Consider the following 26,333-nt stretch of genomic DNA (forward strand, 5'->3'; position numbering starts at 1 on the left):
CCTACCTGCACACCTTCCTCAAGGGGTGTCTGTGACTGGCAGATACCCTGACCAGGTAACAGCCTGAGCAGGAACAAGGCCTTATGAATGGCAAAAGATGAGTAAAATAGGAGGACCAGAAGTGCTTTTTCCAACACCAAGGGATGAGCCTGGACATCCCACCTGTTTCCTAAAAAGGGTCACCAAGTACCTGCTGAATTATGAAGGCTGCTGCACAGCCACAAGGATCGATCAGCACAGGTTACCTTAGTTCAGTAAACACAAAACTGCAGCAAACCAGAAGGAGATACACAGTTCTGACTTCAGAGCCTTGCAGAGAGAGGCAATTGGCAAACGTAACATCTACTGCTGTCTGGTTTTAACCCACAGTCTCCATACATCTGCCAGTCAGGGCACCCTTAATCTGGCTGCTGGTTCAGTCAAGGGCACACAAGCTAATGGGTAGTCACAGTCCTTACTGCAGTCAGCTTAAGGACAAGAATAAAAAGCAAAGGCTTTAAAGCCACACCCTGTTCACCAGAAGTGTTTTACACAGCTCTTCCTACTTTCCAATTTCTTCCTCTTGAAGAGGCCTGGAAGCTTTGTGTCCTCAGGTTCCACTGTTCACACCACTTGGAAAGTTATAATTTCAGATTAAATGCAACTTGAATCAAAGAATAAAAAATGATAGGACAATTTCTATACTGTTTAAGACAACTTGAACATTTAGCCTACGTACTTGGTTACAACAATTCTGAGAGGATTTAAATAGCTGTTTTCTATTTTGTACACAGGCTTTCTTCAGCTTTGATACAGCTCCCTGAATAACAAATTTTTCCTGATATGGTATTATGAAAGCAAGGATGCTTCCAGCAGAGGGAATTACTTCTGTTCTAGGTCACAGTCAACAGAACATCAATAAATCTTGTAACTCAACAAATTCAAAGTATTTAAAAGTACCTGTAGCAAACAGTGTTGATGAGCCATGAGAAAACAAGATGCAGCATTACAGATGTCTTCAACTGCAACTGCCTCCTTCATCCTGCTTTTCCAAGCTCCCTCACAAACTAACTTTAATTTGTAATCAGATTTCATCTGTGGTTTGTTTTCTGCAGAGCACTCAAGGGGTTCTCAGGACTTAAAGTAAACCTTAAGCAATCATTATGCAACCAAAATTTAACTTTCTTGGTTAGTCTGGCTAGTTTCAATTAGGTGCTAGTGCTGCTCCAGACTTTGACTTGGCTGCTACAACCTGGCCTAGTCTTCCCAATCCTCTCACAGGGAGCTGTGGTCTTTTCTTGTGCCCATCTGTGAATAAACTCAACACTTCCCAGTTCTCAGTGAGGAGGAGACAAACAGAGTTGAATAAAGACCTCTCAGGGATAGGAACATTTGTTCTGTCAGGTCTGCAAAGTGCACAGCCCACAGAGAGCTGCTGCCATTCCTACCAGGCTTGCTGCAAAACAGTGTTCAGGATTAGTAGGGACCCTTCAGATATATTTCCTTGGGCCACAAGGAGCCCACCATGCAGCTAAGGAAAAAGGGTGTGCTGGGTAGCAAGGTTTCCCCAGAACACCAGTCTAATGTAATGTGATTATGCTGCACGGGATCTGAGGCTGTTCTCTTACTGCCATTTCCACCCTGTTATGGCCTCTCTGGGAAATCTGTATGAAATCAGGTAATTTCAAAAGTGCAAAGTTTCTTTCAGTTTCATGGAAAGTCAAATTTCAGTGAAAGTGACTACAACAGTGACCTCACTATGGGAAGGTCTGTAGTATTCATCTCTTGTAAGACACTGAGAAAACCCACATAGAAGAAAGGCTCCATAAACATGGTGAAAATGTTGTAGTGGGCCCTCTGTGATGCAGCAGAGAATCCAACAAGTTGAAAAGGCACAGAAAACCTGGTGTTTATACATTGTTGCCCTCAGAACTACGGCAGAACAATGAAGTTATATTAGATTTATTTGCAGAATTAAAGGAGCAAATGCAGACTTTGAACAAGCCACCGCGACAGATGCTTCCTTGAACTAAATGCTCCTTAGCCAATCTTCCTGAGTTTCTATGCGCCATTGAGCTGTTTTTACTCACCTCATCTTCTGAAGGATTGCAATATTGATGGTGCCCCAGTGAGCCTGGTGCACATCCAATCTGCGTCCACCTTTGCAGCCTTCTTTTAATGCCAAACACCAGAATAATGAGATTAATCTCTTGGAATTGGATATCTTTGCTGAAGAAAGAGGAGAAACGTGTGGGTCTGCCAGGTGTGGATTAATTTGTGTGGTCCTGTCAAATGGTTTGTGTCCCTATAATCCAAAGGGAATCTCCAGAATAATAAACTTGGATGAAGTTTACTTTACTTTCCTGCATTAGGGAACTAATTTTTCATTTTCACTGACTAAATCCTGTGCTGCCTAGAGACAAAACTTGGTCTGAATTAGCCTGTAGTACAGCAATAGTCATTACCCTCCTACAATACGCATTCACTGGGGTAATTCTCACACAAAAACCTCACATTTTTCTTCTTTTAAAATCTGACCAAGGCTGCAATTTATGTAGATCGTGTCTCATCAGATTATGTATTACTTTTTATAATCACATATTTTCCCTGCTTGGTTGTGTGAGTCAGCACAGGCAGGACACAGGAACAACTACAAAAACACAAAAACTACACTTATTTCCCTTTCCCCACCCACCAGGGGATCCCCCAAAGCAGCACCCAGGCAGGGGCACACAAATGGCACACAGGCACCACAGAGCTCGGTCCTTGCTGGAGGATCATCAAACCTGCTGTCCTTGCCTGTTTATCAGGGATTCACACAGGTATTTTACCACTGTGCTTTGATCTTTCCTGAAGCAGAGCAGGAATCTCAAGCATGTGTGATAGGGTGCCTCTAAGTCTCTCACAGGCTTATGTTATCTAAACACAGATGTTCTACTTGTCAAACACACAAGGCTAAACAACAATTAGTATGATGTATGTGTTTTTCTACACCCCAGCTGCAAGTCACTTCAGCGTGTTTATAATCCTCCTCACCAGTCTTCTGCTATTATCCCACGTTGGTTGTTCATATCACAATAAAAACACTGTGCCAGCAGGAGCCAGGGAGGGGAGGGAAAAACTTGAACAGTTTGCAAATGTGAGGGAAACAAACTGAATTCCACATTCCACTATCTTCTCAGAGTCACAGACTGCTAAAAAGCAGAATTGAAGACTACCAGGTAAAACTTAAGATTAATATCCAGAGTTCCCAATTAGGCCCTATTTGATGGGATTCTACTTTTGTGGTGGAGTCTTTCAGGACATCAGGCTCTTAAAAATTGCAAATCAAGATGTTGTGCAAATCAATTGCAGCCAGTTATCTTACCCATTTATCTTGCCAGTCTGCTCTTTGAAAAGTTGTTTAATATTTGCTGTCTTCTGTCCTAAGGGCCACCTCTCTCCACAGGCATTTAGGAAACCTAAAAGTTTGCAGGTGAGGAGAGCCCTGTAAAATGGACTGTAGGCAACAGTCTCACACCATGGGCACAAACCACAGCTCGATGTTGGGTGCTGAAGGCAGAGACGCCGTCCTGACCACGAAGGGACACCAGGAGAGCCTGCCTGTCCTGTTACTGCTGGAGTGGGGCCATAGCTGTCTGCAGGCCTTTCATGGCTGCGAGGAGCTGGAGCAGCTGAGGACACAGAAGTGAGCTTCTTTTGTGGAAGCTGGGTGTGAAATGGGACACGAGCGAGAGCTCGGAGGTTAGCATCAGTCTCTGGAGCTCTGCTGGAGCAGAATGAAGAGGCGGCATCTGGGGCTGGAATTAAGGGATGCAGGCATGCCAAGAGGCATGTCAAAGGTTTGGCAGGTCACATTAGAAAAGGTGAGAGCAGGAAACCCTTTGGATCCACAGTTTAGCAAAAAGGTTTTGTCTGTCTGTACCAGCTGAAGAGCCAACAAGGCTGGAGGCCCCAGTGCAGTCAGGTACACACATGGACTGGTAAAGAAGCAGGAGCTGCTGCTCCTGATGGCATTTTCCCAGATAGATGAACTTTGGGAAGTCCATAGTCTACAGACTAGGGCATAAAGGACAACCAAGCTTAAATTCCCTTCATATTTATTCTTGGCAGGCCTTCCAAAAGACATACCAGTATGACAAAGAAAGACTCTTGATGCTAGCAAGATGTTTCAAGCAGGATGAGAAACACCTGTTGAAAGAGTACTGCTAAGGCACTCTACAAGAATAGATAACATGAGATCTGATTTATCCCAAGAAGGAAAAGTTCAACAAAGAAGAGTAACAACCAGAATGACTTGAGAAAGGCATTTCAGTTTATTATCAAGACACTTTCTTCCCTCTTTTCTCAGCAAGTATTTTAGATCATTTCTAACATGGACTTTCAGTTCAAAGAGGTCACAATTTTCCAGATACTGGTAATCATTCAAAAGAGCAAGTTTGTGGCCCAGAAAGTAATTTCTTAGGTTCTTTGTTCCCAAAATCCAACATGCAAGTAACTCATCCCATGGATTTGGTGACTGATTTGTTGTAGTCAGTCCTAGACTTCAAAGCTGCGCTTCAAAAAAAGCTTTTATGTTACACAGCTTGCTTGCCTTGGGTTGTGCTTAACAGTCTAAAACCAGAGTACTGCTTGTGGTTTTTTAAACTCAGAAATAACCTATCAACTACTTTCCAGGTTTCCACATGCCACAATCTCAAATTCTGACAAATTTTGCAAGAAAATACATCAGTAAATGGAGAAATCAGGCTTAATGTTCTGTGTTGGAATAAATAAAGGGCTGACTCTTGAATATTACATTGAGGTACACTTTTTGCCCTGTGTATCACAAGAGACCTTCCTGTGGAATTTGTATGATCTTTGCCCTAAAAGATCCAAGTGTGTTATGTATGGGAATATGCCAACTACATTTGGGATCACCAAATTTGGATTAATATTGTTTATCCATGGCTTGCAAATGGATTTAAGCTACTTTAGACCCAAACTTGGACTTCTGTGCAACTACATGACCTCTGCTCACAGCCACATGCTCCCTGTGCACCCATTTGCCTTAGGATCTCCTGTCTGAAATGTACTTTTGTTTTGTATCATATTTTTGTATCAGGACTCTAAAAAAAAGTAAATACATTAAAATCACTATCATTCCCTAGTCTGTGACTGCTGTACTGACTACTTAAACTTGGGCTTTGCTTTTTGAACCCTTTGAACTACACTGCAGCTCCCAGTTGGCACAGCAATCTGCAAAATCACCATTTCCAGGCAGCACACTACGATACTCTGATTAAGGCAAAAAGGATGGACCCATCTTCTACTGAGGCAGCTTCTCAACTGGTGATGCTGCACTGGGCACTGAATACTTGTATCACTGTAATGCTCTTTCACATGTTTTAAACTGACCTAGAAATCAGGGGCTTTTCCCAAAGTTAACTCCCATAGGCAAGAATTTGTGTCCATTTTCTGCAACCCAGTGTGAAAGACTGTTAGAAACAGCCTGTAATTTCTTCTGGAAAAAGCAACAACACATATTTAACTTTTAAAGAAGACATTAGTGTACTACCCAGATGCACATGAACAACATTCCTCTTCAGATAGCAGATAGTTCATTTTGTTTCTTGTATTTCTTGTTTGCAGGATTTAATCTTGTGGTGTTTTGGAATTTTTGGGGTTTTTTTGAGGTTTTTGTTTTGGGTTTTTGTTTTCATAACTTACATATTTTTTCCTCACAAATTAGTTTTAACCTCTAAACACAGATTTAAATTTTAATTTGATTATATTTGTTAATGTTTTTTTTTTTTTCCAGTGTTAATGAAAATGCAGAAACTTCTACTACCTTAGGAGTCCTGAGAGATTCTCTTTTGTTTTTTTTTTTTCCCTTCAGTAGCTAACGATTCTGGTTTTGTACTGAAGGTTGGTGCACAAACAGACCAGTGTACTACAGACAGAAGCAATTCAGGTACATTGGGATTGGACTTTCTTCCCTATGTACCTCCCCCCATGCTTATACACATACATTTGGATTCACTATTAACAGACAATTTCCTACTAAAAATCAATGACACTTTCCATTAGCATTGTTGGGAGAAGCATTGATTGGCCCTTAAAAGGTTGGCTGCACATTATGTGAAAGCACCCAACTGCAAAGAGGTAAATTTGCCACATAAAATGTACCCAGCATTCTGCTGGGGAGGCACTATCAAGGCTTTTACCCAGATTTTCAGGATAATACATGACACAGCACATCTTTATCAAACATTTCTACATTTTTCTCTGTCACATGTTTATTAATTCACACACAGAGAGCCATGTATAGCCACAGTCACAATCTAGCACTAAGTAGTTACAAGATTTTAATGCTGCACTCTGATTTAAGTTGGTAACACCCCTTTAGAACTAAGTTATCAATTTTGCCAGAAGACTTTTCTAGTGCTAACCATGCAAGAAATCACTTCTGAAAGTTATTCAGAAAATTAAGTATAAGGGGGGAACTCAGAAAGCTACCAATTATAAAGCCATTGTGTTCCCTTCCATGAGTACAGAAGTTTTAAATATTTTTATTTATATATTTATTATTTTAAATAAAACAGATAAAATGATTCCTCATTGCCACTGTAAATTATGTAAGACTTTGTTTTACCATTGAAGTCCATCCTTTTAGTTCTCTCCTATAAAACCAAACAATGCATCATTTTGAATCATTCAAATATACTGTGGCAATGGCTTTGTTTGAACAGTGACTGCTGCTATAAATGACTTTTCCAGAACTTTATGGTATCCAAAGAACATCAGACAAGGTCTATTTGCTTGCAGTAGTATTAACACATTCATCCCTGTGCTACATGCATGAGTGGCCTCTTTGCTTCAGGAAATGACTGAAGGTTTAACAAGTTATCCCAATGCAAGTGTCTGGAGACCTGTACCCAGTCCACTGGAACCACTGGATGCAGAGTTGTTGGCAGAAATTAGACAAGATCAATCTGAGCTTTGATCTTCTCAATCAATCAATCAATCAATCAATCCCCTTTATTCTTTCCAGACTTAGGTGTTCAAGCCACCTACCCAGTGTTGCCCGAGGTCTCCTAGAGCAGTATTCACTTCAGCCTATAATGGCTTCTCTAAGCTCACCCAATTTTGCTCATTTTCCTCTTCTAAATTGTTAGGGGTTTTGGATTTTTTCCCCCCACGTTTGACTGACTTTGGCCTTCTATACCCTTTGAATTAGGATGAAACATATGGGCTAAAATTTTTCTTCCTCCTTGCTGTAGCTGTTCCGTTGTTCCTTTGCCTTTTTCTCTCTTCTGTACTTGCTGAAACTTCTTTATCATCTAGAATCTGCACTAGCCTGCCCACCCCATACCTTAACCTGTGCATTCACTGTACTTCTCAGTAATCTCCTTGCGTCACCTTTTCTGCAGTGCCTTCTTTCAGGCTGAGCCTTATGCAGGAACCAGCGTCCCAGTCCTGTCTTCTCAAAATCCTGTATTCATCAAATCCACTTCTTTCCCAGTTATTTTAACCGATATCCAGTAGCCTTCCAAACCTCCTCTCACCAAGCTATTGCTCCTTGCATAACCTCCATCATTTCAATTAAGGTAATAAGTTCTCCTTTCCACAAACAGTAGTGAAGACCTGTAAATGCCCCAGAGCCTTGTGAATGTACTGACAGAATAACTGGAGGGCTGATTCACAGGATTATTGGGGCTGCCTACATCTGATAGCAGAACTCCAAACATAAAGGAATGAAACATGAAATGAGTTAACACAGGGCAGGATTTAGAAAAAGACTGAAGCTGAAAACCACTCCCAGTAAAGAAGAAACCAGAAATTAATCTCACATCTACCTTCAATATTCTTGTTTTAGAGGCAAACTGTAGACCAGCTGTAAACTCCAAACAAGCCCTGGGACAGTATGATGCACGAAGCATCAGGATGACAAGTCTGCTTTTTTTCTTCAGCACAGCCAAGTTTACATATATGTGTCTTCCTCTCCTTCTGCTCTGGATGTCTTTAGCAAAGGTTTGCTAAATTTAATCTACAGCTGTAGACCAATAAAACCTCAAGTGCAAAACCTCCCTATGGAGGAACCTTAACTGTCTAAGAAAGCAACTTTGAAGTTGTAAGCGTGACAAAATAATTAACCAGTTCTGCCTGTGGGGAGATGACATGGTGACACCTCTGTAAGAAAGTTATATCAGCTACCAAAATAAATGGTAAAAATAAGCACCATTAAATATATTTCAGCATACTTAAGGTATTTCGCTACACCTTGTACTGTGTAAAATGTCATGTTGCAACATCAGTAGGGCTGCATGAACACTGTCTTCTGCATGTTAGCCAAAGCCTGTGAACTTCAGCCCAAGTTCAGCAGATGTGGGTTTTAGAGGAGCATCAAGGCTACCTGTGGCCAGAGAGGAAATTCAGCCTGGGCTACATTAAGTTTAATCTCGTCTTCCTGCACTGACAACATGGTGTGCATTTAAGTCAGGCTTTTCCCACAAGTTCCACACGTAGCCCATAAAAACAACTGGCACGGCATCAGCTGGCCATCACCAGGAAACAAGCTGGCTATGCTCCCTCCTACAGGCACTTGATGCAAAAGGCTGCAAATGGCTGCAGAAGCTGCAGGCACCAGTTACAATTTTGCCCAGTGCATCCGTTTTTCACTTAGATGATTTTCTCATCCATAAAAAATAAAACAAACCTGAGTATTATTTATTACACATTATTCTGTCAGGATGGTGGCATAGCATTTAGCATGGCTTTCAAAGGACAGCACCTGCTGTGGAAAAGACTTGGTCCTTTCGTGTTTCATGAGATCAGCTGTGGGAGATGGACCAAAGCAACATTCACAAGATGTTTAGTGCAAAATATTCTGCCACCGCTATCTCTTTGTAACAGGGTGCAGTTCAGATCAGTATTAATATCTGAAACAAACTACCTTATCCGATTAGGTTTTATTTTCATTCAAAAAATCCAATGGCTCTTTCAATACAGTTAGCATGTAAAAAGGGTAGAAAGTTTGCTGCGCACCAGTTAATCCCACCCTTGTTCCAGTGACTGCAGCTGCATTCAATTTGTCCATTTCACTTCTCACTCACTCTGCTTATAATCTAGTTCTCCAAAAATTTTAGTTTTCTGGGACAGGTTGCAAGTAGGAGAGAAGTAGTAGAAACACTCACATGACACTGGAAAAAATCTTAGGATTATTTAAATTTTTTTAGTCTCACAATTGAGACACCAAAATGGCATGGATGTGTGAGTACACTTTAGCTGCCTCTAAAGTGAATTAGTAAATTTTGCAATGAAAACTGGAGATTAGTAGCTGGATGCATGGATTATGGCATTCAGTGGGTTGCCATACGCTGCAGGACATATCTTTTGAAGGAGATTTTAATCGACTCAAAAGACAATATGGCAACTGGCAGGCTTTTTCTTTATTGAAGCAAAGTCACAGCATTTTCAGCACTATTCCCCTCCTGTGAAGGGAAGAGTTAAATGAAGGCCCCTGAAATTTACATAACTAACAAGTAAAGGATTGAAGAAAGAGATTACAAGCATATTTCTCTAAAATAAATAATCTACAAAGAGTGCTTTTTCTTCTTAAAAGCAATCTAAAAATGTAAAAATTCTACGGTAAGGAGATCAAAAGATATTTTAACAACTTTCAATATGTACAAACAATACAAAAACTGCGCATGCCATCAAATGATGCAAAATTCTTATTAAAAATTAAAAGCTTCATTCCTACCAAGAACCAAAAACTCCAGCCAATATTTCAGTTTTAATTAATGGTCTTCTTTACAATTGGAAAACCGTTAAATGTTCTTATTATCTGTAAAATATACAATAAAAACGAACCTCACTAAATTATTAAGGTTAAAAAAGAAGAGCAATACTGCAGGCAAATCAAAAAGGAAAGTAACTGTAACTTATTCTTTGGTAACCAAAAGTTAGCACGTATCTGTTTTTCAAGTGATGAAAAGTAATAGTCTCCCCATTTTGACAAATCAAAGACAGATTTCTGGCAATACACAACTCCCAAGTTTCAGTTTTGAAAGACGGGCTCCACCTACAGCTTTGCAAGTAGTGCAGTAGTGCAAGTCAAATTTCTCTTTCTAATTCAGAAACACAGCTGCCCTGGTTCCGGCCAGGACAGGGTTCATTTTTCGCAGTAGCCAGGAGGAGCCGTGGCCAGGACACAGAGGTTATTCTACACCACCTCACAACACTGCTGGGGACAAGGACGTGGGGCAGCAGGTCACACATTACCAGGCTCTGCATGGTGAGCAGTCACCTGTGAGCCATTCACCTCTTTCTAAGTGTTGTTGCTGCTACTGTCCATTTTTTACTTCATTGCTGTTTCCAGTAAATTCTTCTTTTATAGCCCCCAACCTTACCTTTTGTGCCTCCAATTCTCCTCTCCAGCCACCCGTAGAGGTAAGAGCAGAGGGGAGTGAGTAAGCAGTACACGGTTTGGAGTGGTTTGGTGAGAACACTAAATTGGGAAATACCATTCCTAAACCACAACAGTAACCCTTCCAAATTCTGGCAGTACACTCCTTCATTCATTTCCCACTTTCCTGATGTCTGCTTGAACCCTCTGCACACATCCAGCTGTTCTAATTCTCTAAGGGAATACTCCAGCCAAGGAAGCAAATCACCTGGAAATGTGTGTTTCACCAAGTGAACGTGTGTGGCTGCACAGCAGCTAGTAGTGTGTTATAAAATCAGCTCCCTTTTCCACGATAACTACACAGTTCATTTTCCCTCAGGAAAAAGGATTAAAAGTACAGTACCCTGGACCAACCCATAACCTGGTGAGCTCATTGCTCGAGCAGGACATGCTTCATCAAACGCTGGGCCATACTCCACCAAGGAGTCATGTAACCCCAGCACCAACCCTGCTACCCTCTCTCAGAGGTGAATGTGCCTCACTGTGCCTCCCTCTGCTTAACGAATGCACTATGCTGCATCACTACAATGCTTTTGAACCAAATGTCCAGCTTGTACCACAGGAGCCTTCCCATTTCAGGCTTATTCCTAAATTTTGCTTGCACAATTGCAGTCTCAAGAAAAAGAAAAACTTCACACCCCTACAGACTCTGAGAAAACTTCCCCACCCCAAACCCACAAGAGGACTTCTAAGGCTTTACACAAAAAATTCAGCTGTTAACTTTCTTCACGCCACAGACCACTCATTCAAAGCAAGTGCTCCCCACCCCAACCCAACCATGCAGAACCACCATTGCTTTAGCATTTAAACATACACATGCAGTTCGTGGAATAAATGCTCAGCAAAGTAACCTTGTCCTGGTCTGGGCCTTCTTCTGGAATCTAGTCCCTGTGATTTTCTAGACTAATATCCGAAGCCTTTTGTCACGCTGCCTTTTAACTTTCTTCAGCTGAAGAGTTTAGGTACTTCCTTGAAGCACCTGGTTGAGTCATTAAGTCTGTATGGGCCGGATCCAAGGTCTCCTTGCAGCCTGCCTCCTCAGCATATGGAAAGTCATTCATGTCCATTTCATCACTGTTAAACATATCAAGCTGCCCCTCTTGCTGCTCTTCCAAAGTCCTCTGGACCCTGCCCTCGGACTGCTCCACCACTTCCCCATCTCCTTCACTAATGACAGTCATGGGGCTGCTCTGGATGCGGTTGCGGACGTTGTACTTGCTGCTGGCAGCAGACGGGGGTGTCCGTGACCGGCCGTACCTCGTGCCAGAGAAGGACATGCTCCTTGGCATCAGGCCCTCGCTCTTGGCCCACTCTTCCTGGGCCCGTTTGCTCTTGCTGGGCGAGCAGCTGGCAGGGCTGTCGGAAAGGTCGGGGGAGACGTCTGTCTTTGTCCGGTGAAACCGCGGGTCCGTGTTCTTCAACATCTCTGCTGCGGACATACGGGAACTGGTGTCACAGCGACTCCCTTTCTTCAGCAGCAGGGCTTTGAAGTTGTCATTGCTGGTGCTGCTCTTGCGAACGCTTCTCTGAATAGACCCGGCTTGTTTGAGGGTAGCTAAATTTGGGGAAGCACCAGTGGGAGTTACGGGGGGTGACGGAGAATGGTTGCGGGTACGGTCGTCTTCAGAATCTTTACGGCCAAGGACTTTCCTTTTGGATCTGAGTTTGAAACACACACACACACACACACATAAAGAGGATGACACAAAAATGAAACTTTTTATCTCCTCTAATTAAACTCAGTTTAGAGGGATGACAATGAATTAAGCTAAAGCAGAGACAGGGAAAAGGGAGAAGTGATCTAAATCTAAAGCATGAGTAAGAACACCACCAGAACTGTACAGGCACCAATGCAGGTTTTGGAGGTATAAGGTAAGTTTATTACTCTTTTTCTGCAAATCTGGAACAAGGAAACTACTAAAACTGGCAATACTGATGTTCAGAACACTTTAGCAAATTTAGTGAATCGGATTTTCTGAAGCCAGCATTCAAGTGCTCAGACTAATGTGCTACAAAGATTTATACTTCTTGCTGTTTCTCTGTTAATTTGAGGACTTGATTCAAAATGTGTCATCTAGAGTATGTGGGTTGTTTTGTTGCATTTTACAATTTCATTTGACACTCTGGAGAATTAAAGCTGTAGTTTAGTACACTTCCCTTCATAAAAAGGACACAGCAATGCACTGCTGCTGAGGATGGAGAAAAGGGAGCTACATGTAACAACTCTCAATCAAAGGATTAAAAAAAAAACCCCTCCCTAATCAAAATATAAAATAAATATAGAAAAAAACTTTTCCAGCTCCTCTCAAGATGCACAGACAAAATTCAGTTATGTTGGTGCTCTGTCATTGCAACTTTCATCTAAATGAAGGAGAGACCAACTTCCTGACAAGAAAGTTATCTTTCCAAATGAAAGAGCGGAGTGTTTGTCTATTTAAATGTGAAGTGCAGGGACAACACAAAAAAATAAATAAATTAAGAGATAACCATGGAACTGGGAATATGTGGAAACTGGACTTTTATTGCCTCATTTTCACATTACTAGAAATCTCAGAGAAATGTACATGCCTGGTATCTGTAGCACAGCTGCTTTGTTTCTTTGCTGACTGAGCAAGAATTAATTAAAAAAGATTATATAAAGCCTAATTTTAAATATGGTATTTTGGCAAAAGTTTAACATAAGTCAATAGACTTCTTAAAGATATAAAATTATCATGCTATAAAACTATATTAATTTTTATCAAGCATGTGTTCAACCCAGACCATTCCCCTTGTAAAACAGATTTCTACTTAATGTGATCTTTAGCTTTACTTTCTTAAAAGCTTTGAGACTTTGCCAAGGCAAGCTCAAATGTGTTCATGCATCACAGCCTATTAATAATTAAAAAACCACTGAAAACAAAGAAGCAGGATCCATCAGCTGAGTAGGTGGCAGCAACAGACATTGCTACAGGCTGTGCCAAGACTTTGGAGCAATCCTAACTCTCCTAAGAGGCAAAGTTGATGCACAGCTCACTTGTGATACCCCCACAGGCAGCTGTACCAGCTGGCATTTTCAGCAGCTGCTGCTGCCTCCACCTGTCTTTCTGGAGTAAGAATGTAATGCCAATGTCCATTCAGCCTGAGGATGAATGGACACAGAAGACAGTGAGGAGATACAATGATGACTTCAGGAGCAGCCAATGTAGGAACCTCATCTACACTTAACTGTGCATTAGTGCTGTAGGCAACAGATGGTTTTGGTGCTTGGATGCTCTGCCAGTCTGTGTGTGAACACGTGTGTGTGCATTTGTTACACAGAAAAGATTTCCCTTCATTAGAGTTTTGGCTGCTTATGGGTATCTTTAAACACTGCAGTGCCAGAGTTGCACTGCTACCAAATCCCAAATTAAATGGGAAAAAAAAATAAAAATAAAAATTCAGTTGAAAAGATCTGCAGGGAAAGACTTTTTTATCCTAGCTTGGAGTGATCTGGTAAGACTGAGAATGCAGTGCAGAGCAGTCAGTTTGCTGTCAGCCCCAAGCCAGCTTTTCTCAGTATGTATGAATTATGGAAGATAATTTTGTTTTGGTGGTTTTTCAGACACAGATAGGGTATATGTTCAAATAAAACTGTGACTTAAAACTTAAGACTGCCTGTTCTTAATGCACATACCACTAAATTTCTTGTCTTGCTCTAAAGCATCTATTCAAGAGTGCCAATTACTGAAATAATATCTCTTAGAAACAGTGGGGGAAAATCTAAACCTTTTTTATTAATTAGCAACCAAGGAAGAAAGTGGTTCTAGTCCAAAGCCAGAAAAAGCAAGGTCTTAATAAAATAATTTATCAGGCAGTTCTAAGTATGTCACATCCAGCTCCATTGTCAATTTCCCCACAAACTCAGGAATTCAAGGTATGTGCACATACACAGAAATCCACTCTCTGTCTCCATACATAAAGGAGAATGGCTACTGGTCGTCTCATTCTAAAGCCAAATTTGACACAGTTCTAGAGAGAGCCAAGCAACATGAATGCAACAGAGCATTTTCAGAATGGCTCATACAGGTCACGTCCTAAGGGATAACAGTAAATTACAGAAAGTCAGTATCATAGATACGTGATTTTTGCAATGTCTGGAAAGGACTTGTTTCAAAAATGAAAAAAAAAAATTAAAAAATAGCATTTGCATCTGCAGCCTGGCAGCTCCCAGCCGCTCCCTTCCCGTCGCTCATTCCCGATGCACAGATGTGCACACTGACGGAACACCTGGGTAATTCCCCCCTGGCTGGCAGGGAGGTTTGCAGTGCGCGGTGCAGCCACGCGATGGCGCTGGCGCCACGCCCGGCTCGGGGCGGCTCCAGCCGCGGTCTGGGAGCGCTGCTCCAAGGGAGCTCTGCCTTCGGGCGCTCCTGTCCTGGGGCTTGCTTGGGTTTGCTTCTATCTGAGCACCTAACGTGAACAGCACGTAGATCTAGCTGCCATTCGGGATGGTTTTGTTTTCAAGGGAAATGGATAATGTCATTAATAATAGAGCCAGTATTGCACATCTCATTCATGAACCAGTTTGACACAAAACACCCGACCTCAGGCTGGATTACGGCAAACTATAATCCAGCGTTTGCCATATGTTTTGCCATATGACTGACATGTTGTGTTACTTGCCAGTTTCAGCCACGCTTGCCATGAAGCATTAGCGTTGAGCCTCTGTCCCAAACTGCACCATATAAGCAGCGAAGAGAGTAAAAAGAGATGGAGAAGAACGAGAATGAAAACAAAAAGATACACAGAAAAAGCAACAGCAGAGTTAATATGGCAGATTGAGAACAGTACAATAAATACTAGATGTAACTTGCTATTTCTAAGGGCAAGGTATTTATAATACAATCTATGTCCATTTAATCTAGTTGATTTTAGTTCAGACTGGATTAAATACATTTATAAAACAAAAAAATGCAAGTTCCTTTTCTCATCTTTTTCACATACAGCCTCAGTAGAAAGTTGATAAATACGTGCTTGCTGTTAAAGCCAGGACTGTTGTAATTGGGTGTTCTCTAAAACAATGTTAAATTTATTTCTGAGAGACCTACCAGACTAAGAGTTAAACGAAGGGCAGTTTCTGCAGTACCTGTGAATGGCTGCAAAAAGATCCTCAGTAGTCCTTGGTCTTGCTGGTGTTGCCACTCCGTCCGTGTCTTCCCCATAACTACTGCTTGGCAGGAATGAACTATTGGCTGTGTCTGATTCAAACACCTCCACTATGCAAAGAGAACAAACAACACGGTCAGTGTGTTGTGCAAACCCCATGGGCACACAGTCCTGAAACCAGCCCTTGCTGCCTCCAAGGAGAAGCATCTGGTGGACTGAGTGCAGCACTGTCATTGTCATTTCAGATCAATGCTTGCTTAGGGAACTGCAGTGCATGAAATAAATGCCTGTGCTTGCTCACACATAACAGGCGGGAGAACAGTAACAAAAGAAAATTTGTAAGGTTTCTACTAAAACACAAAACCAGTATTAACAAATTAACTGTTTTCACAGCATGCTTTAATACTAGCATGGTTAAATAAAGCATCATTTTCTTTCTGTGTCTGCAACAATAAGAAGTCAGAAAGGAATTGTATGAAATGTCATGAAGTACTAACCAGATCCCTGCAACTTTCTGGTTTTGTTTTACTTGTAACAATCACAAGAGATTCTGCCCTCTACAGAATGCCACCTCAGTGCTAAGATGGCTATTCTCACTCCCCACCTTCTTCAAAATAGCTACTGCTGCATCTGAATTAGTCAGAGAAAAGAGACTCACCACTTTCGTTCTCTTGAGATAGGTGCCCGTCAGTGTTACTGCCACTGTCTTGGCTGCTGCCTGAACTGCTTCCTTCATCAAAAGCAGACTGCTCCTCCTGCCTGGGTTCTTCTTGAACTGGTGATGCAGCAGGCTGTACCACAAAGGCATTCGCTCCCACTGTCTCAGAGAAGGTGAATCCAGCAGCTCCTCCCTCAGGAACCAGGCTGCCAGAGTCCATCTCGCTAGAACCGAGTCCATCTGTAAGACAATTTCTCGCCTCCTCAGAGTGTGCAAGCACAGCGTCTCTCTTAGTCGGGCTTCTGGCAGTATCACTCGCTTCAGCTGCTTTCTCCACTGTAAGGTCTAACTGTGGAGGTGGTACCAGAAGGAACAGTTTGGGTTTCTTTGAAATAGGAGGTGGTTTCTTGCTTGGCAATACAACCTGAGTCTTGTCAGGAGATGCTGGTGACCCCTGAAGCGACATGCCTGAAGGGAGGTCTTCACTCTGCACTGAGGACTCAGGTGTGTCATCAGTGGCTGACCCCAGAGCATCAGCTTCAGAAGATTTCTTTAGACCTACTGCACTCATCGGCTTTTTGTCACTGTCAAGTACAGGTGTGTTATCAGGGAGGATGAGAGGAGAACCCCGAGACAGTGTTTGAACTGCATTTTTAAATGAAGTGCCTTGAATTTTCATTTCCTCATCGCCTAAGCTGGTACTGAGTTTTAGTGAGAGAGATGGCTTTAGCAAAGACTGTGACAATGTATTTGCAGTACCTTTTTCCTGAGAGGTGGTTTCAGAAACAGATTCAGTTGATGGCTCACCTTCTGTTGATTTTTTCACAGACCTCAACTGTACCATTTGCAGTGCTTTGGTGGTTACTAATGGCATCACAGGTCTGGATGAATCTTGCTTGTTGAGTGGCTGCTTCACTGGACTGTAGCAAGAATCATCCTGGTTGCGTTTCTTGAAAGAATACTGTGGGAGTATGGCTGCACCTTTTGTTATTTTGGGATCAAGCGGTGGTGCTGGTGGCGGGACAGCTAAGGGGCAAGAAGGAGGAGGAGCAACAGGGGAGAAGAATGAACTGATGGAGGCTTCTTGCGGAAACCACGGCACAGTCTGAGCAAAGGTAGAATTTACACTGGCTTCTGGTGGAGGTGGGGGGAATGTGGGAGAGGCAGACAATGGTGACAAATCCATGACTTCTGCTGGAGGAGGAGGAGGAGGAGGAGAAAGTTCAGGGCAATGTGGAGGTGTTGGAAGAGGAGCACCAGAATCCACAGGAGGGCTCACAGCAGGGTCCAATTTCTTCACGCTCACACTCCCTTCAGTAGATGTATTTGAAGAAAGAGAAGTGGATGACGAAGACATGGAGACTGAAGACAGAAGAGAGGACTTCCTTTCAGGCACTTTAGGCTTCAGCTTGGACTTCCCATTTCCTGATGATGTAGACTTTACAAGTACAGGCACTGGAGTAAGCGCAGTGGGTGTATTGGACTGGCTGGAGTACCCACTCGATGGCGAAGTGACTCGGTGGGATTTCTCTGGAGAAGCACTCTTTGGTTTGGCCAGTCCACTGGGCACTTGGGGCATAGAAGCCCTTGAGCCATCACTGAAGTGGCTGATGCTGTAATCGCTGAGAGCAGACGATGTACTGGCAGAATGGGTCACCGGAGATTTCATCTGGTCATCTGCCACTGCGGCATAGTCACCGAAGTAACCCCACTGGTCAGCATACTCTGACTTTATGCTGCTTGTTTCACTCTGGGAGGGAGTGACCGTGCAGATGGAGTACAGGTTTGGAGCAGTGGTGGACATCATGCTGCTGCTCGCACTCACCGAACTTTGGCTGCGGGAGCGCAACACCCAGGGATCTTCATAATCGCTGCAGGGGCTCTGGGAAGGGGAGCTGCCATTTTTGCACTTGAGATTCAGCTGCAGAGAATGCTGGAGGGTGGCAATGAGGGTTTCATCAAGTACCTGTCCATTGGACTGGGCTTTTTTCTTAGGCATCCTTCTGAGTGAGTCTGTTCTGGATGGTGGCAAAGGAGGCTTCTTTGCCTTTTTCAGTGAGATGTTTCTTGCTAGGGATTTGTCACCTTGGCCTGAGTGGTCATCCAGATGTTTCTTCTCCTTTCCTTCAAAGACATTTATCACACTGTCCCTGAGGTTCTCAAAACCATTAGTAGTGTTGCATGGCATGTCTGACTTCAGTCCGGAGTCCATATGCATGGAGCCATAACAGCCATCATGGTCCACAGAATAGAGGGAAGTGGAATCATCCCTGACCGACGTCCTCTCCAGGCTGCTGCTGCTCAGGTTGCTACTGGGCGTGGCACAGCCTGGCGTGGTACAAACCACCTTGCGTGAAGGAGTCTCGCTGTTTTCTGAAGACTTGTACAACCAATGCTCCGTGCTGCTCACTGCTGCCTGTGCTTGCTCCCCAGAATAGCTGGATTCACTCCGGCCATCACTGTCCTGGGAAGGGCTTGCTAAAGCAGCGGTGTTCTTACAGCTGTAGCTCGTGCTCTGAGACCCAGCCTCTGCATTCCCAGGAGTGCTTAGAGAGACAGCAGAGTCACCAAGGGAAAGCATCATGACAGTGTTAGATGGGATGGTATCTGACGTCTGTGAGTGGCGTGTGGAGCTACTCTCACTCCAGTTACCACTTGAAGAATGGTGATCTTCTTTCCCACTTATTGCACTGCTGGCAGCAGGATTGTCTCTTGGATTTGGAAAGGCAGTGGAACTGGAAATTTTACTGTCCAATGATCCAACACTCTGGGCAGCGTGAATAAGGATAACTTCCGAGGAGGATGACAGTGTTGCATTGGGTATGATGCTCGTCGAGTAAGTGGCATGAGGAGAGACCACACATGCTGGGCTTGAGGACTTCTCACTATCACAGCCTCTCACCTCTTGGGACTTTGGCCTCGACAGGGTCCCCAACGTGGGATTATTCCTCAGATGCACAACACTATCATCCACTTGCAATTTACTTATCTGGTGGGGTAAAGTGCCAGCAATGTCTTCTGTCTGCCTCGACATCATGCTCTGTGTCTGATCTAGGGACTGCAGAGACACTCTCGCACCAACCCGAGGCAAGCTGTGAAAACCTATGTCGTTATTTTGGCGAGAAGCAAATATAACTGCAGCAGAATCACTCATCACTGACATGTTTCCAGATGAGCTGGAGAACTGAGACATCTGGGCTGCAATGCCTTGTCCCTTCTGTGCTCGTATTCTTCTCATTGAAGGGGGCACAACTTTAACTTCCTCCGTCTGGCAGCTGGTGTCCTTGGTTTCAGAGCGCTGCATGGCAGAGCGATAGCTGTCTAGTCTCCCTAGCGTGGAACAGTGATCTGGGACATACATCGAATGCCCTCGGAAATCACTTTGGCCAGTACCAACTGCTGGAGTCAAAATAAAATAATTATTTCTTGAAGCGTAAATTCACATTTATCTTCTCACTCATTTAAAAAAAACAGCAACCCAGCAAACTGCTCGATCCCCATGCTCCTGCAGGTTGTGCCATATGAAGAAGAATCTGCAACAATGGATTTTGCAGAGGCATCGTCTGTTTTCTGCATTTCTCTTCCCTTTTTCCTTATTACCAGGAACCTTCTGCTTACAGAATCGTCTGCGCTCCTGCCTCACATTCGACACATGAAATCCTCTGTTTATGACATGGTAATAATTTCCATAGTAATCAGTTGTGTCAGATACCAAGTAGTACTGTTTGACTTCCAGTAGGCAATGCAGCAGGAACAGACAAAAGCCTGAGAAACGTGAAGTGTGTTCCCATGCTAATGCCTCGTGCAATAAAGAAAAGGGGAAGGAAATCTGGAGACTAATATGAATAAAAGGATCTGCTTTTTACAGCATTACACTTCAGGAAAAAAAATATTTCAGGAGACACACATAGGTCTCCAAGTCCTGTGGTTTGTCTAAAAGAATACTAACACATGGAAACATGCATTGTTTTACCCCAGATAATACACATGCTGTAACAGCATTCATATAAGCATTATCCAACACTGCAAAGAAAACCATTAGATAATGTTTCTCCATACAATTACTTTCTATTTATCATGAAGGAAAAAATGTAAGAACTGGGTAAAAGAAACAGCTGGTATTGATGGTTGTCTCATCCTCAGCACCATCAGGAAACAAAAAAATAACCACATTTTTAAAAAGAAGGAATAATCACATATTGGCGTAACTTCCCCCACCCCCAACTTTGAAGACAATGGAAAATCGGTTTCAGTTCAAAATATAGTTATCACTGGGTCGATAGAAAGGATTCTAGGGCTCTTTTACATTGAAAATTTTATTGGTAACCGCCTTTTAAAATCACAAACCAGAGGGCTGCTTTAAAATTAGTCTGTGTAAGGCTGTTGCTTATGAATTCAGTTGGACTGCTGTATAAATAGCAAAAGAGAGGCAGGCATGCTTCTGGAGATGCTGCTAAAAGGATGCTACACATGTCACTGTGGGGGGAACCTGGTTATTTCAAGTCTCTGCCTTAGTGAGTCTCAGGAGCAATGAAGTAGCATGCCTGAAAGGAATGCTCTCCTTTCATATTTACTATATGAAACTGCATTGGGAGGATAGGTATTCTTATCATGCAGCTTTAAACACCACTTAAAGGACATTTAATCATCCTGATTCTTGGCAGGCAAAAGAGGCATTTAGGGTAAGGAAAAGAGGACTCTGAAAAGGCTACAGTTAAAGCAGCACACACAAAAAAGATTGTTTACTTCTTTTCCTCAGGCATGTAAGTAGTCTTTCAGCAGCTTGAAGCCTAGTTAGCTTGCATTGTGTAAAATCTCTTGCTCTCATAAAAATGCAGCCTCTTTATGCTTCTGGTAGAGGTTTGCTGCAAAGCTAGACACTCAGAGGCTGGCAAATGTCTTGGATAATCTAATACAAGATACTGTCAGAACAGATGGACTACTGCAGCCAGCCAAGAGAGGGATTTGCATATTCCGTATACAGTTATTAACAACTGTACCGTAAGAAAAACAATCTTTCTTTCCAGGTGTATTTTTTCTACGGAATCAGTGCACCCCTTTGGTTAAGACAGAGAAAAACACTGAAGTAGACATAACAAATGCTTCTGGAACCATGACATCATCGATTTTAACTGTAGATCAATTTAAAATATCTGGTAACAAAAATCTGTATGCCAAGATATGTAAATAACCAAAGACATGGGGTACTTTTCTTCTTCTGCCACTGTGAAACACATGTGTGCACATACATGTAGATGAAACAAAAGGATGGTGCTGATGGAAAATGAAGCTGTCAGCACTACAGCAAATACCTAATACTGTCACACACTGACCTGTGGCTGAGAGCACTTCATTTCAGTATGTGGCATGTCTCTGTATTCACAGAGGAAACTAAATGCACTCTCCTTCACAAGAAGCATAATGCAGATGGGTGTGTTATGTCTGTTCAAAATGTTATGGCTAGAGAAGGTAAATGGCAAAGTGGACCAATGCTGGACTATCTAACCTCACCTTCTCCTTCCAAAACAAGGAGAATGTTTGAATGCATTTATTGGGACATACTGCTCATGGTAAATGCACAGTGATGTTTGAAAAAGAAAATTAATGGCATTGAATAAAAGAGGCCACTGAGTAAAGGAGGTCAGTGATGGCTATACCAAAATGCCTGGCGCAGCAGCTCCTGCCCGTTTCCTTGGCACACATATCCCAACAGAGCCTGGGCACTGCTGGGTGCCCCAGCCAGAGCAGTGCCAGAGCAGCACACTAACAAGAGGGCAGCATCAACAACCAGCTGCAGGATGCTGCTGAGAACCAGTGTTTACCCTGGATTTGTTACCAGAATAGATGTCAGGTCCAGCCTAATATGCTCTGGGAAACTGCATAAATTGACTCAACAGCAGTAGATTTTCACAACCTCAATACTGCAGGGAAGCCCATCAGGGCAAGTCTTTGCACTGATGCAAGGCCTCTTCTAGACAGAATGATTCGGAGCCCAAATAAACACAGGATTATGGAGGGCAAGACAACCCACCTTCAGAAACATAAACTACAGGGCTACATCCTTCAATCATTCCATAGGATATTGTCAGGGAAGGAATTCTGCATTGGTGTTACTATTACAGGAATGTAACTTTGAAGTTTTCATTTTTTTTCAATTTATTTTTTAATTTATTTTTTTTTTTAGAAATGCAGTATGTTCTGAAACTCTTTCAGCTTTGGTTTTGGCTTTACATGTATGCACAATCTCATGCAAAGCTGTGAGGATTTACTCTTTTTATAGTTCTGTTTTCTGAAGAGGGACAACAGAAATCTGCAGGGAAAATGGTTCAAAAAGCCAACCAGAGGAACATTTAAGACTCAGGTATACTGGTAATATGCTGAGGAGTTCATGATTTTGGTGAAATCCAGAGGAAGGTAGTGAGGAGTATTTTATTTGCTATTTACAAATGCACTGTAAAACCCTCACTGACTTCCAGAGTAATACTGGAAAAGAAAGGATTTTCAAACCCCCTTAACCCAACCTACAGTTGGTACTGCAGCTAGAAGACAATCCCATTCTAAAGGACAGCTCAAACCTTTGACTACAACACTGATAATAATTCTACGTTTGTCAGACAACTCCTACTTAAATAAACAGCAGTCAGAAGATAGAGATATCTATCTACAACACCAGAGTTGTTGAACAGAATCAGATCTTTTAAAGAATGCCACCCATAACTCCATCTAGTTGCAGGGACAAAGTGTGAGCAGACAGCAGCAAAAAATGTTGCGGAACTAGACATCAGTTTACAAATGTTGAACATTATGAAGTCAGAAGTAGCTGCAAACTGGGTGCATGATAAATGTGTCAAAGTAACAATTGTTCTGTCTGCCTTTTGTATGATCCTGTGTCCAGCAGCACTGCAGTCAGTGCTATGTCTACCACAGCAGACTATCTATGCTCTTTTCTTCTTTATTACCCTACTGTACTGAAAATCTCTCTTACTAACACACATGTTTGGTGCAGGCTCCAGCAGCAAGCCAAGAACACCCACACTGTGGACTCTGGTAGTCACTGGTGCTGCTCATTAGAGAGAACAGGGATTGAGAATGACAAATTTGGCAAATTTGATGGGGAAGAAAGTGTGTCTGTATATAATCCCTGGGGCCAGCTACTAGCTACTAGCAGCCCTGCTGTGACTCCAGCTGATGTGGTGGCACCAAGCAGCTCATTGCAGAGAATCACATGAAAGGTCCTCTGCACTGAAATGAACATGGAAAACTGAGGGCTTGAAAAGATAAAGGGCATGTGTGTGGTGGCACAAAGTACATGCTTGTTTCAATGAGAACAAAGAAATAGTCTCTCTTACCTTCTGACTAACCGCCGCCGTTTCTAATGTAAGCACTTGTCTCTTATGCCACAGGCACATTCCTAAGGTGTGTTGCTCTCACTGCCTCCTCATGCCCCACCTAGCAATCCTCCTGCAAACCTGGTAAACTGGCCAAGTCACTGTGCAGGCACCACAATTTACTGCTACAAAAAAATGCCAGCAATTCTTAATCTGTTTTACCCCAGCACCTACAAACCAGGTGATTTTAACAGACACTCTACAAGAAACAGACAAGTACATTGGACTTATGGCAAATTTAAGGAATTTTCACTGTGCTCCATGAAGCATCTGCAATCTCTCAGAGGGGAAGAAAAATACTGCAGTGAATGCTGTGAAACTTTTCAGTACCACCAGCTAAAAAATATCCTGAATACTTGCACATATCACTGCCACCCTGAGAGGGAGAATTCTGATGTCAATATAGGGAATTCAGGTTTTCTTGATTCTAGATTCTGCTCATTTCTCTAACCTAACAGCCTCTGGTGAAGTTTATATTCTTGGCTTCTGTGTTTTTCATCCTCCCAGTATCAAAAAGCAGATTACACCTGCTTTCTAACACCTGATCTACAGATCGATAGTGCTGGAAATGTACAATGGTGAAAAACTACAGCTATAAACCCAGTACTGGTCAAAAGGCACTGAAACAGAAATATTCTCTCCAAAGACTGCTAAACTTGCAAAGAGAAGCAGGTGCAAAATTACTTTGCTGGAACAGCTGTGGGATTTCTGTAGGACCAATACATATCTGGGACTCTTCTTATCCATTGTAAGTGCAAGGTCCACAAGGACCTTGGAACTTGAGTGACTGCTAGCCCTGGAAGGAACTAATCGGAGAAGAGTATCAATTAAGAGGCATTTTTAATTGAACAGTTGAGTTTCCAGAGATCAGGACTCATTTGCCCCCATGTTGCTGAGATGGAATTGCTTCCTCTCGGGCGTGTCAATGGAGAGCTTCAACAGCCCCACACGATACCTGAGACAACAACTGGTACTGCCAGGGGTCTGAGCTGCACAGCAAGAAAGCAAATGAAGGACTGACAGCTGAGGTGTCAGTTATTCCCATCCCCAATGACTGACATGAGACCTTACAGGTGACAGTGACCTACTGAAAAAGCGAGGTAGGAAAATAAGCTGAAAGAACTGTATGAGGTCATTCAGACCCTTGGAACCCTTAGGTCAAGAAGAGGAAAAAAAGTACACGGGGCAAAAAAATCACAAAGTCAAAAAGACTATGAATTGCATCTGTAAGATGGAAAAAAAAGGATTTAAATAATCCAAAGGGAGTATACACAAAGCATAAAAATAGAAGACAGAACCTCTTGACTTCTGTCAAGAGGACAGAAACATACTGTTGGAATAAAAAAAACCATCAAAATGCCTGTCAGAAGAAGAAGGAATCAAAAGGTGGAAAAGCTGAAGCTTTTTTCCTCTCCCCAGTTTTGGCAGGATATGTTTATAAGGAACTGGTGGAACTGATAGTCAGGTCTGAGACCTGCTCCTCCTGCAAGACAGGGAGAGAGTCTGGGACACCAGAAGCTGCCCACTTGTGTCTAGGACTGCACTGGTGCACAGCTCTGCAGAGCTCACAACCAGACAACTTGGAACCTTCACAAAAAGAAAGTTAGTCTGAGCCAGACCCTAGAGCACTGACACAAAGAAGGGACCACGGAAACATGGAAAGCATTTTGCTGCCCTTACTTCATCTGGAGAGTTGGAATGTGTGAAGGAAGCTGATAACAACCAAGAGCCAAGAAATGAGCAAGGCCAGTGACAGGTTCTTCCAGAGGTGCTTATCTCTACCAAACTTATTACCCTAATGATGATTTGGGAATCATCTTCTTGTCTGAGGGGGGAATACAGGTTTGCATACCATCTGAAGAAGACATCTAGAGACAATGCATAATGGCAATACAGAGCAGAGAAACCAAGAGTACTTGATGAAAAACATTTCGAAGTTTCTTGCTCTTTCTGCAGTTTTGACCCAACACTGACTCCCATTAAATACGTATGTAATATATATGCTCTGTAAGACAAGGAAGGTAATTCAGAAGTATGCAGAACTTATTTTTTTCATTGATTTGTTTGGCAGAGAGAAGAATGCTTTGCTTTCTCCTGTTTACTTTGGTGTCACTCTGCTAAATAGTACCGAGAGGGTGCTGCAGTTAAAGAACAACTTAAAAAAGTAACTGCATCTCTAAACTGGCAGACACCTCACATTCTTACTGTGTCTCAGAATACCATCTATCATGCTGCATTTTATTTACGCAGAATTTTTTATGCAGAATTTTCCAGTCTACACAGACAGAGTGGTTCATTGCTGGAAGACACCTGTGAAAACACAACAGCATTTCCATGCTAAAAAGCAGGAATGTTTAAAGATACTTTGAGCACATGAGTGCAGTTAATGTTTCCTTCCAGTACATCTGGCTAAGTTCTATGAGGGTACCACATCCGCTGAGCTCAGGCCAGCAGCCAGTGCAGCTTTCTCTTCTGCTTGGTCTCTTCTGTTCCAAAGGATCCAAAGCAGCCAGGGGAGAACCCCAGCAGCTTGGCCTGATGAAAGTTCTTCCAGGCCCTCTCACAAGAAATGAAAATAGTTCAAGCCTGGTTGAAGCTTTGAGGTTCTCTCAAATTTCTGCTTCCTTCTGAAGGATAAACAAGAGGTTTCAAGAATCTGCTGTATATGTTGGTTATTTAGCCTGCACGCAGCAACTCTGGTGTACCAAGGGATTTTAATCTCTGTGTAAAT

The 26,333-nt window shown here is 42.6% G+C and overlaps 1 protein-coding gene across 9 annotated transcripts in view; it reads right to left on the reverse strand.

Moving 5' to 3' along the window:
• Nucleotides 1-4,272: 4,272 nt before the first annotated feature.
• NHSL1 (NHS like 1) overlaps nt 4,273-26,333 on the reverse strand; it is a 183,901-nt gene continuing 161,840 nt past the window's right edge. For 7 of the 9 annotated variants that reach the window (XM_088052585.1, XM_088052584.1, XM_088052589.1 and 4 more), the window contains 3 exons: nt 16,215-19,613; nt 15,537-15,666; nt 4,273-12,088 (listed from right to left, as the gene is read on the reverse strand). In XM_088052585.1, the coding sequence (XP_087908711.1) occupies nt 11,365-12,088; nt 15,537-15,666; nt 16,215-19,613 (4,253 nt within the window). In that variant the 3' untranslated portion in view covers nt 4,273-11,364. The remainder of the gene's footprint in view (nt 12,089-15,536; nt 15,667-16,214; nt 19,614-26,333) is intronic. The other 2 variants (XM_088052586.1, XM_014263295.2) reach the window with 1 other exon arrangement.

Source organism: Pseudopodoces humilis, chromosome 3 (genome assembly GCF_049639895.1).
Source record: "Pseudopodoces humilis isolate 2021_Gansu_Grassland_sample_001 chromosome 3, ASM4963989v1, whole genome shotgun sequence".
In the NCBI taxonomy this organism is placed as follows: domain Eukaryota; kingdom Metazoa; phylum Chordata; class Aves; order Passeriformes; family Paridae; genus Pseudopodoces; species Pseudopodoces humilis.